We start from the raw sequence: 12,309 nt of genomic DNA on the forward strand, positions 1-12,309 counted from the left end.
CCCGGTCTCCCCAAATATACTGTTAATGTAATTGTTAAATTACCAAATATTACTTTTAGAGAGAAAATGTGAATAACCTCAGGCTACTTGGACCACGACAGACATTTAGTCCTGTTCAAAGTGAGCCTTCAGCTGTAGCCTAACCCTAGGGATGGGGAGCTGCCTACTGAAACATGGGCTAAATTATTACTATTATTATTATTATTATTACACCGCGCTATTGATGTTATCAATTCTGTTTTAATAGCAGAGAATGAGTCTATAGTACGGCGTTTTACATTTCATAGAATTACACTCCTATCTGTAGCTAGAGTTTAGATATCCCTTAAGCATTTCTCACCGTCTCAACTGTATTCTTACTCGTCAGAACGATAGCCTGCAGCCACAATCACATTCAGACAAGTCAAAATTATGTTTCTAGATAACTCAAACTTTCTTTCTCCTTGTCAAAATACAGTTTAAGTTATCTTTAAATCCTTCAAATGTTTACGTGGCCATTTTAACCTTTAATAGTTAGACTGGATCTGTTTTGCAGATATCTGTAATTCAGTTTTTCCCAATCAAAAAGAACATTTCAGACGTATTTTGGAAAGTCAAGATCAGAAATTAAAATTATGACTAGTAACAATTTGATTACAGATATCTGAAATGGCAGTCTTTCCTAGTAAGAATGACATTACAGATAAGCAGAATGTTCATTCTAGATATCTCAAATGTAATTATGGATATCTAGAATTAGAGATGCACTGTTCCGATACCTGGATCAGATATCTGCTCTGATATCGACTTATGAGCTGGATCAGATATCTGCTCTGATATCGACTTATGAGCTGGATCAGATATCTGCTGTGATATCGACTTATGAGCTGGATCAGATATCAGATGAATGAGGCCGATCCAACATTCTGATCCAGTCATTTCTTTTTTATTAATATCATACACAGCATTCTATGTTTGCAGCACCTGTTAGGGTTTTATATTCCATTTAAAAATTCTGTTTGCAGTGCACTTTACATGGAAGGGTTTTTCTGTTTCTTTTTGCTGCTAATGTATACTGTGTTCTTTGATAATAATAATATTAAGTACATGCATATCTGGGCAGCATGGTGGTGTGGTGGTTAGCACTGTCGCCTCACAGCAGGAGGGTTCCTGGTTCCTGGTTTCTATCCGGGCTGGTCTGGGGCCCTTCTGTGTGGAGTTTGCATGTTCTCCCCGTGTCTGTGTGGGTTTTCTCCGGGTTCTCCGGCTTCCTCCCACAGTCCAAAGACGTGCAGGTGTTCGGTTCATTGATGACTCTAAATTGCCCGTAGGTGTGAATGGTTGTCTGTCTCTGTTTGTCTCTATGTGTCCTGTGATAGACTGGCGTCCTGTCCAGGGTGGACCCCGCCTCACGCCCAATGTCAGCTGGGATCGCGAACCCGATAGGGACAAGCAGCTGAAGATAAATGGATGGACATTCATATCTGTGTTAATGTGTTACCTTTTTTTAACAAGGCTAAATGTTATGTCAAGGCTGATGCCTTCACTCACATGGGCAGGTATACTCTTCATTCAGTCAACAGGAGGATCGGATAGGTATCAGGTATCGGCTGTTATGCTCAGCCCAGGTATCTATTGGATCGGAAAAACTGAATTGGTTCATCTCTATCTAGAGTTGAAAGCTATGAATGACAAAAGTGATGTAAGAATACAGGCATCTGCAATATATATCCAGTCTAGCTATTAAATGTTAAAACAGCTTGCCACACAAAGTCTCTGTTAGGAACTATGGCGGAGAAAACCAAACATTCAAAAGTGGGATTGCACTTTATTAAGAGTTGTTGCTGATAATGTTTGTCAAAAGTGCAACGACTCTTTGGGTGTGAGAGCGGAAACACCAACAATATGTTGCAACATCTTGTAAAACTGGACTGTAACTTTTTTTGTTTCACACACATGTCTACGCACGCAGAGCACGTAATGTGAGTAAACTGCACCTGTCGTATGAAATGTGCTGTATAAATAGACTTGAGTCAGACAAAGTTGTTATAATTGTGATTACTATTATTTATTTTCTTCACTCACTTAGATCACGCCCATTTGCCTTGTGACAGTGTCACAAACAAACAGAAGACATGCTTCAGGACAGTTTTGGGAAGATGACTGAAAGGTTTTTAGCCCTGTACTATTAACTATCATGTACCTTAGGCTGCTATAAACATTCCCCAAATTCACTCAGTCACCTGTGTTTTGTACATATAATATTAGATTGTAATGGAATGTTGAATACATTACTTTAGAATGATAAAAAACTAACTTTTCAATTTCTTTTGTTTTTTAATAGTTGCTAAAATGGCTGATAAATCCAATCCGGTATAATTTTTTTGGTTATTTTTTTTATTATGAAAACTGATATATTTTATCAGAGAAAAAAAGAATCAGCATCCTTGATCGGCCATCAGCTCCCTGACTTCTAAAGATCAGCATCGGCCTTAGATAAACCCATACTGTACAGTCGACCTCTAAATAAAATGTGTTAAAAATGTGTAGAACAGTCTTTCCCAAAGTAAGGGTCAGGACTAAAATGGCTAAACTAAACACTTCCATTTTTATTAAAATGCATTAAATGCTATGATCTGTGACTTCATTATTCATTCTCCTCATTAAAACAGACAGAGAGGATGGTGTTGATGTGGCAGTGATTACAGGTATGTGAGAAACACAGAGACCACAGTTAAACCCATTTTTATTTGAGAGTTGAGCTCTGATTTTGGGATATTATTTACATCATTTTAGTCTTGGTTTGAGTCCTGGGTGGTGCATTTGAGTGCAGCAGCGGAGTATATGGCAAAGTCCAGTGAGAATTAGAAAGGAAAATAGAAAAAGCTGTGGGCTGGCTGCAACGTTCGGGAGCCTGTTGAGTGACAGTGTACACACAGTATTCTACCTGTACAATAATAGTGCTACTATTCACATTCATCTGTACAATAATCATATTTACAGTGATCGCATTAGGGAAAGAGCCAGTACCTGAGGAGTTAGTTCCATAATTAGCTTTACTCATTCACCGTGGCAAAATGAAGTGCGCCCAAACGATGGTCGCCTCGACAACACAGAAAACATGGGATCCATGTCCAGGATCAGGTGGGAAGCTTTGAAGCACACCAATTTAAAGCAACTCGCCATTTTAGCCGATGCAACTTGATTGTGGGTAATAACAATGAGCAGTAGGCTGAGGAAATATTACCATGTGCAGGCTGGATTCGCTCCATGACAACAGTGTGAATACTAAAATACTGTTTATGTTTGAAACGATCTCATCTGATAAAAATATGAAACATTTCCCCAATGGTTTGTTCAGCCTTTGGTGAGGCCGCAGGCAGCAAAGAGCAGATAAGATCTTAAATACCTGTGGATGGCGGTGGTTTATGCGTCACTACGCTGCAGTAGTACCAAGTGGTGCGAGTTAAGAAATGGTATTTGTTGTTCCCTTAAAAGAAACACTCCTCGTAGATACTTCAGGTGAGCTGGCACGCTTGAACAAAGAACAGGTAGCTATGAAGAAAAAGATGAGGTCATTTCAAATTCTTGTGCCAGCACACTTCACCTTCCCCTATTATTCTCTCCAAAACACACAAACTATACATGAAAGCATATTGGCCAATTCAAATTACCATCGGACAGCACGTAAGATAAAAACACCATGAATAAACACGCCATACATGTGCAGCATTTCTCCCAAGAATGAAACGTCAACCAATAAATAAGAACCGAATAAAAATTCATTAAATAACAATCATTGTCTCCGTTTCAGATCACTGAGTGAGCGATCCAGTTATAACTTAAACAGTCAAAAGTCCATTTTAAAAATATCTGAAATGCTAGGCTCCTGTCAGTCCTCTAAGCGGCGTCAGGGTCATTGTTTCAGCTGACAGGTGTATGCAGCGCACCTGTCTTACGCCGTGCTGATTACCTAACTCATCTGCACAACAACCAAACACTTTTTTCTTTGGACCCTTTTCACTCATCGCTCATTCCTCACAAAAAATCATATCAAAAAGGGAAAACGTTTCGAGTGGAAACTCTGCGTCTCTTTTCCGTATCTTTGTTCACATCTGCTCAATCTCGAGTGTTGTGAAGTGCCACAAGACCAGCAGCTAAAAACAACAAGCAGTCATACATAAGGAGCTTTGGATTTGGTACTTTTTCCAGCAGCTTTGTGTCATCTTTAAATCTAGGTGTCCAGTTTGGGGACGGATGGACGGAGCTCTAAGCCTTGTAGCAGTTGCCCTGCGTGGTGAGTGCCAGCTGGCCGTTGGGCGCCACCTCGTTGGCCTCGTCCTCCAGTAAGCCCGACACGTCAGCGTTGGGGATGCTGTCATGATAGCTGCTGAAGCTGATGTTGTCCTCTTTCAGTTCAATGGTCCAGAAGGGGGCATTGAGCTTGCGGTTCTGGTACTCCCGGTAGGTGTACACGCCTCCGACAAAGCCCAGCAGCAGCACCACCACCAGAATGATGACGGCCAGGATGATGATGTTGAACTGCGTCCAGGAGACTTCCGTTAGGGCCGCCGTGGTGTTGTCGGTGGGGCTGCTCAGGCTGGTCACCAGGGCCTGGGTGGTGGCAGTCGTGCTCAACACAGTGCTCGTGTTGCTGCTGGATGTGGAAGCCGGGACGCCTCTTGCTGTGGCGGAGGTCAGTGTGGTGCTGGTGGTGGTGGAGGGGGCAGATGTAGTCGACGTGGGGGGCTTTCTTGTTGTCGTTGCTGCTGGTGTGGGAATGAGCCGGGGTGCTGAGGAGAGAAAAGCAATGGAAACGTTAGTGAGCATTTAAAGATTTCGTTTCACAGCTTCGTTAAATTCACCATCCTCACGAGCCACCGTGCTGACAGTCTGTAATTACTGAATAACTAACAGAACGCTGCTTTAGACTCCGGACTGTTGATGTCAAACCAAGTAACTAGTGACACCTTGTGTTAATAAGAGACAACTACCTCTCAGCGTAGATGCACCTGATGCTTTCTTGTTTTTACAATTAGGTAATGATTTTCAGCCCGTATGCTGTCATAATAAGGTAGCCACTGTGTCTTTCACATGTATGTTTAACATGAAAACATAATGTATAGATACACGGATGTCAGTACCTGTTATTTAAAGAGCTTAGTATTGTATGCAACATAAAGAGGTATGTGTATGAGGCTTTATGTCCCCTTAAAACGCTGCTTTATAGAAGAAATAGAGTGATTTAATAGAGTTGAGGCTCGCTGAATCAGCATCCTCTTTTAAATCACTTATTAAAACTCGTTTTTATAGACCTGCCTTCCTGCAATATGGTCTTTTATCGTACTTTTATCTTTCTTTGCAAGCATCTTAGGCTAATAATAATTATCTTTGTCCATTAATGAAGCCCCTTCTTTCTATACAATGATGTGTAAATATGGTTATGTTGTACCCTACTGGATTTCACTATTATTATTATCATTATTATTATTCGTTTTGTTTATATTGTATATACCTGTATGTGTATTTTGATTTGTGCTGTCAAAGCACTTTGTAAACTGCTGTTTTTAAAGGTGCTACACAAATAAAAGTTATTATATATAATATTATATTAAGACATAGTAACACAAGTTTCACAAGTTAAACTGTAATTAATGGCTGCAGTCTGATCCACTCACTTACATGGCGTGCTTGTCAACGTAAAGCTCTTATTTGCTACTCATTTCAGTATTTGTGAATGGACTGGAAGATAGATTTTTTGGATTTTTATAACAATTGCATTCTAATATTGTACAAATGAACCTATATGACCAAAGTGTAACTGCTATCCATGCCTTTTAAAGACCCTGCACACTAAAAGCAGATGGACACAGGTGATTTGAATGACTGTGGTTGTCTTCTCTGCTGTTCACCTGTGCTTTTTTTTTAATCTCCCTGGCTCTTCGGTTAGCTGTGTTGCATCTGGGACATACGACACTGAGTTCTATTAAGCCAGAATAAGTGAACATAGGTTTTATAGCCTGGTTGCTGATTCCTCCTCTATTTAAAACTAAATCTTTCAAAAGTAGCTTTGATGATAGTATCATGCATGTACAACACTGAATGGTCGTTTATAAATGCATTACATATGCTACAGTAAGTTACTTTATACATAATCTTTCTGTCAGTTCTGTCAGTGATTTGCCAGTTTCAGAGCCCCAGCATTGTGCTTAGCTTAGCAGGAAGACTCAAATGGAGCGGATCCATTGTTAATGTTATTAGTTCCACCGGTGCTTTTCTTGATATGATAAGTCAAAGTGTCTCTTGGGGGAAAAGGTCTATTACTATTTTAAGATGAGTTTCCGAGCTGTTGCCAGAGGCAGCACACCAATGAACATGTTCCTCTTTTATACTGCTTTGAGTAGCACCAACAAGGCCGTACTTAAAAAGACAGGGATTTAAACTGCAGGCTGGCATGTCTGAATATACTTCTTAAGAAGTTTTTAACTGTATGCAATAGAGCTGTCCTCCTATAAAGAAGGCCTTAGTCGACTTGTACCATCTGTGATTATTTTTTTTTTTAGATTTAATCGACAGATCTGTAAAACTTTAACTTTAAATCTTGTGTCTCAGAGATGTGTTCATATGTTTCCTGGAAATAAGTCATTCAGCATAAAAAAAGCATAAAAATCACTCAAGAAATCTTGGTCGACTCCGACCATAAGGACAGATTAGTCGACTAATTCACTAAGAGGGGCCAGACAATCATGTGTCCATGACCATAATTTCCTTGCAAAGCAAATGAAAATGTATGTATGTATTAAGTATGTAATGAAATCACATGTTTAACTAGACAGTAGATTGTGGGCTTCTCTTACTTGGACGGGTGCAGTTATGTGCTCGTGCGTCCCCTATGAAGCCTGGAGCACAGATCTGACACTGAGGCCCCGTGGTGTTGTTGATGCAGCGCAGGCAATGGCCAGTGTCAGGGTGACACAGCTGGGCGGGGTCCTGAGGGTCTGCGTTCCCACTGCAGTCACATGGAACACAAACCCCAGAGGCTTTGTAGAAGCCGGCCATACACTGGTCACACTGTGGGCCGCTGTACCGGGGAAGGCACTGGTCACACACCGGGGAGCCACTGGGATCTGCACAGGAATAGACAAACAACGCATCAGCCTGACCTTTGCTAATGCTACAGATGACCTGAAGCTTGGTCTCCCTCCTGGACTATTACTGTTGGGGAGAACAGTTTGACTTTAGACAGATCTGCACTGGCTTCCACCTAATGCAAACACATACATTTAGAAAACATATTCTGCTGTATTCCTGTCAAGTAACACATTTGGGTCATCTCAGTTCATTTTCAATTTCCAAACAGTGTTATTGATGGTGCAGACCAAAATGTTTCTAGTGGGTAAGAAACGTGGGTACAGATCCTGGAGGGGAAAGTAAAACACCCTAAAAATAGAATAGCCTAAAGTATTTAAACTTGAACAAATGTATTTTCAGACTTCACATTCTTCACATTTTAGATTCACATCTAAACAGAAATGATTGAAATGATGGAAAAAATAATGTTTGACAAACATATTTCTGACTCCACATCCATCTCTGCTCTGCTCCACTACAACACAAATGAACCTGTGGTTTCTTACACAGACGCTGATGATCAGCAGGCTTTTAAAAAAGGGTTCATATTTTCATATTCATCCATATCAGTGAATCATGCATAAAGTAGTCCCCTACACTGAGAGGAAAGGAAGATGGAGAGAAGAGCTGGGCCTGAGGAGACTTTACATGAAGACCCTTAAAGAACCTTAAAATGATGATTTACTAATATAACAGTTAAAACGATGATTTACTAATATAACAGTTCAGTAAAATTATGATTTACTAATATAACAGTTCAGTAAAATGATGATTTACTAATATAACAGTTACAATTATGATTTAATAATATAACAGTTCAGTAAAATGCTGATTTACTAATATAACAGTTCAGTAAAATGATGATTTACTAATATAACAGTTCAGTAAAATGATGATTTACTAATATAACAGTTCAGTAAATGATGATTTACTAATATAACAGTTCAGTAAATGATGATTTAGTAATATAAAAGTTAAAATGATAATTTACTAATATAACAGTTAAAATGATGATTTACTAATATAAAAGTTCAGTAAGCAGTGATACTCTGTTGGCTGTTAATTAACAATTAACAAGAAAGGTAAGAACAGGAAATTATTCCATGTTCAGTACTTTCTGAATGATATGATGAGCCTCTACAAAGTTGGGATTTATGGTGGCATGGTATGAATTGCATACAGGGAAAAAAACAAAACAAACCCTTTTGTGTCTCCCACCTATTCTGATATCGGATCTGCACCCCTGGTAAGAAACTTCCTCAAAAAGTTTTGTGGTCCTGACAGACTGCGCTCAATGGACCTGCAGACTGGACAGTGACGCTGTCAGTAATTGTCTTTGTGATTGGTCCGTACTGTCAAGTTACTGGAAATCTGTATGTATGGGAGAAGGGCCAGACCTACCTGCCAGAACAAGTTTGGCAGATTCATCTGGTTTCCAGACTGAAGTCTTTTCATATCTCAATAACAATAGAATGTTTTCTGGTAATTTCCTAAAAAAAATAATCAACATGAAGTAACCACATGGCAAAGCCTATTTTGCATTGTATTACAGTATGTGAATGTGACAAATGAAAAGTATTTTCTCATGTATTAAGAATTTTAGCTGAGCCAGAAGGCAAAGCTCTCGATCTACCGTTCAGTCTTCGATCCTACCCTCACCTGTGGTCATGAAAGCTGGGTCAGGACCCAAAGAACGAGGTCGCAGATACAAGCGGCCGAAATGTGTTTCCTCAGGAGGGGGGCTGGAGTCTCCCTTAGAGATAGGGTGAGAAGTTCAGCCATCCTTTTGCGTTGAAAGGAGCCAGTTCAGGTGGTTCGGGCATCTAGTAAGGATGCCCCCGGGGCGCCTCCTTAGGGAGGTGTTCCAGGCACGTCCAGCTGGGAGGAGGCTTCGGGAAAGACCCAGGACCAGGTGGAGAGATTATATCTCCACACTGGCCTGGGAACGCCTCAGGATCCCCCAGTTAGAGCTGGTTAAATTGGCCCATGAAAGGGAAGTTTGGGGTCCCCTGCTAAAGCTGTTTCCCCCGGGACCCGACCCCGGATAAGTGGTCTATGATGAGTGAGTGATTAAGAATTTTAGTGCAAAATAAATACAACTTAATATATATATATTTTTTAAAGATTCTTTTCTTGGCAGTTTTCAAGCCTTTATTATGCAGGAGAGACAGGAAATGGGGTAAGAAAGAGAGAGGGGGAGACATGCAGCAAAGGGCCACAGGTCAGACTGACTTTTACAGTCATTCACACATACAGAGTAATTGGATAAAAACATGTAGTTCATGGGCTTGTGATCGTCAGTTTGGACAACATAATTGTGAATCATCGTACGATTCTGTTATGACATGAAAAATTATGACATTGAATTATCGCCCAGCCCTACTGTTACCACTACTATCACTACTACTGTACTACACTGTCATTCCCTAAAGAAATCTATTATAATTGTGTAAATGTTTTTCTGTTGGTCTACTGTATTGGAGACCACATTTACTTGGTGTTGTTGGGAATCTTTGATTTGCCGTTAGAACCAGCCCAGATTATTATGGGATGGATTCAAATTAGACAGATATGTCAGTGGCAGATATGTCAGTTAGCATGCATCACAAATAAAGTCAGTGAAATCATTTGTTTTATTAACTATTTTGTAAAAAGGTAGTTTAAATGTTCAATTCTAGTATTTATTTCAAACGTGCATGCTCTTCACTAAACAGTCAATCCCAAATCAAAAACAGCTAATACTGCACCACTAGGTGGCTCAATATGACAGTGTATTGATCTGGGAGCTGGGGTTTGCTATGAGGCTGTCCTCTGTGGATCTCAGTGGAAACAGAAACTGCTGTTCTATCTCATGCCTTGGCCCATTACTATATTACTCAGTGGGTGAAGCTTGCCTGACAGGGTTAGGTTTTTTAGGTCTAATGAGTATGTAATGATGTGAATATGATGCTATGGCCTTCACAGTCACCAGATCTCAACCCAAGTGAACATCATAGCTTAATAAGATCTAACAGGGAAGTTTTTAAGGCTCAGATGCAGTTTGAATTGATCCCAGTTCCATCTAAGGACCATCCTTCATCAGCAACACATGTACATTGTCTCTAAGGGTCATTTCTTTTCTGGTAATATAATGCCACAACACCTCCTAACATGTCATACAGAAAGTACGGTAGAACAGAGCACTACCCTCAGCATGGCCCCTTGGGAAAACTTCTGATAACAAACTGTATTACATAAGAAACAGGTCTCTACAAACCTTAGGTATGTAGAAATGTCTTGTCACAACACATGGCCATTGAAAGGTAAACCAGTGTGCAGGCAAAAGCAGTTCAATTTCATCCCTGCTGACTGCCAGAGGGGGTGCTTAAAGCACTGAATATTCCCTTCGCACATGCGCAGTTCGAGTATGTATACCAACAATGTCATCTGTGACCCCTGGATGACCCCAGAGAGGCTGTATCATCCAGTGTCATCAGATGTTCTGTTCCTTTTTTCTTCTTCCATGCAGTTGCATAGAAGAAGTTACCGTCGCAGGAATCCCTGTGACCGTGCCGGTCGGAGCAGCGGCATTAAGTTCGTCCACCAAGGGCCGCCACAGCACTGGTGGAATGGTAATATTTTACTCCACCTCTCTGGGTGTAAGGTATTCATCTTATTTGAGATCCTATATCTGTTCAAGCTAAACTAATAGTTTCTAACTTGTAATCTTTATCGGTGGAGGCAGCGTCTTTTTTGGCCCTGACATTTAGCCAGGTCAGCAGGAAGGAAGAGTTAAATTAGTATTAGCATGTTTTCGGGATAAAGACCAACTCCAGCATTTAGAATTAACAAAAAAGGAGAAAAGTGTTGAAGACGTTATTGTACTTGTTTTGTCAATATCATAAGATATTGTTACTCTGGATGGTACCACTGTAAGGGATCTTGGCTTTATCTTTGGTCAGTATATGTCCTACGACATATTTTTCAATTGTTACAATTTTATTAATTGTTGGGTCTCTGTAAATCGTGTATAAGCCATAGAGTGTAGTCTTGACCTTCTCAATATGTAAAGTGTCTTGAGATAACTTTGTCACGATTTGCCACTATAAATAAAACTGAATTGAGGTCCCCTCCCATTGGGAGGAACTCAAAATACCTCTACATGGTGGCATTCGGGATACCCAAACCACCTCAACTAGATCTGGATATTGGTAAGGGTTATAGCACCTGGTAGGGTCTCTCCCCATATACTTTACCTTATGATAAGGCCAAAACAAGACATAGCCAGCTCACTTGGATTAGGGAAACCGGGGCCCCCTCCTGGAGCCACGCCTGGGAGAGAATCATGATTGGTGTTAGCCCTTAGGAAACAGCTGGGACTGCATCAGTATGGGCTCTCCAACCACTGGGATAACAAGGATGTGGTGGAAGACACTCCACTCTGGCTATGGAAAGTTAAAGCATTTTCCCAAAGATGGGTAAATCGTTTGGGTACGTATTAACTGGTATGGGAAACGGCTAACTACCCTCCTCTGCAGCTCTGTAGAAACACTGATGCTCTTCATTTAGACTCCGGTTCTCACTCCACAACAGCTCTGAGTGTTGAATGATTTAGACACAGACATCTGCCTTCCAATGGCCTAGATGTTGGTCTCTATCTAGTGTGTTCACGTGACCGTGTTGTATTCCAGCACAGTGCAGGCTGCTCCTGATGAGCTTGATTTAACCTCTGCTAAGGGTTCAAAGGCAGCCGGCCTGCTGGGTTATATAACCAGGAGGAAACATGAGCTGCTGTGTGGGCCAGAGGACCTGACCTGCATGCTAACCATTGTCCTCCAATTTGCTGGTCACGCCGTCACTGTCTGAAGAACACTTAAAAAACAACAAATAAAAAATGAATACAAATATTTGATGAACCTCAGTAAAGTGAATGAACCCAGTCATCCTGTACCACTGAGTAAAGATACAATCATACATGAATGATTTAATATGTGTGACCCACATTCTGAACTGGTGCAATGCTCCATTTCACCTCTCCGTGTGTCAGTGTGAAGGGTTATTCATTTACTGCAACAGGCCTCCTCAGCACATTTACAAAGCATCTATCCATCAGTGTGAAGCCATGATACTGCACTGTGGCATCTTCTCATCTGTCACTGTTGCTAGGGCAACCTCTAATTGGAGGTTGCTTTTCTTTCCAGCTCAAATTTTCATCCAAAA

At 40.7% G+C, this 12,309-nt stretch overlaps 1 protein-coding gene across 1 annotated transcript in view; it reads right to left on the reverse strand.

The window, feature by feature from the left end:
• Positions 1 to 2,708: 2,708 nt before the first annotated feature.
• The window catches only part of LOC310945805 (multiple epidermal growth factor-like domains protein 9), a 45,293-nt gene continuing 35,692 nt past the window's right edge, over positions 2,709 to 12,309 (reverse strand). The window contains exons 5-6 of the mRNA XM_083912017.1: positions 6,837 to 7,106; positions 2,709 to 4,772 (exon numbers count right to left, since the gene is read on the reverse strand). Coding sequence (XP_083768143.1) covers positions 4,249 to 4,772; positions 6,837 to 7,106 — 794 coding nt within the window. The 3' untranslated portion in view covers positions 2,709 to 4,248. The remainder of the gene's footprint in view (positions 4,773 to 6,836; positions 7,107 to 12,309) is intronic.

Source organism: Echiichthys vipera (genome assembly GCF_963691815.1).
Source record: "Echiichthys vipera genome assembly, chromosome: 4".
NCBI classification, from domain to species: Eukaryota; Metazoa; Chordata; class Actinopteri; order Perciformes; family Trachinidae; genus Echiichthys; species Echiichthys vipera.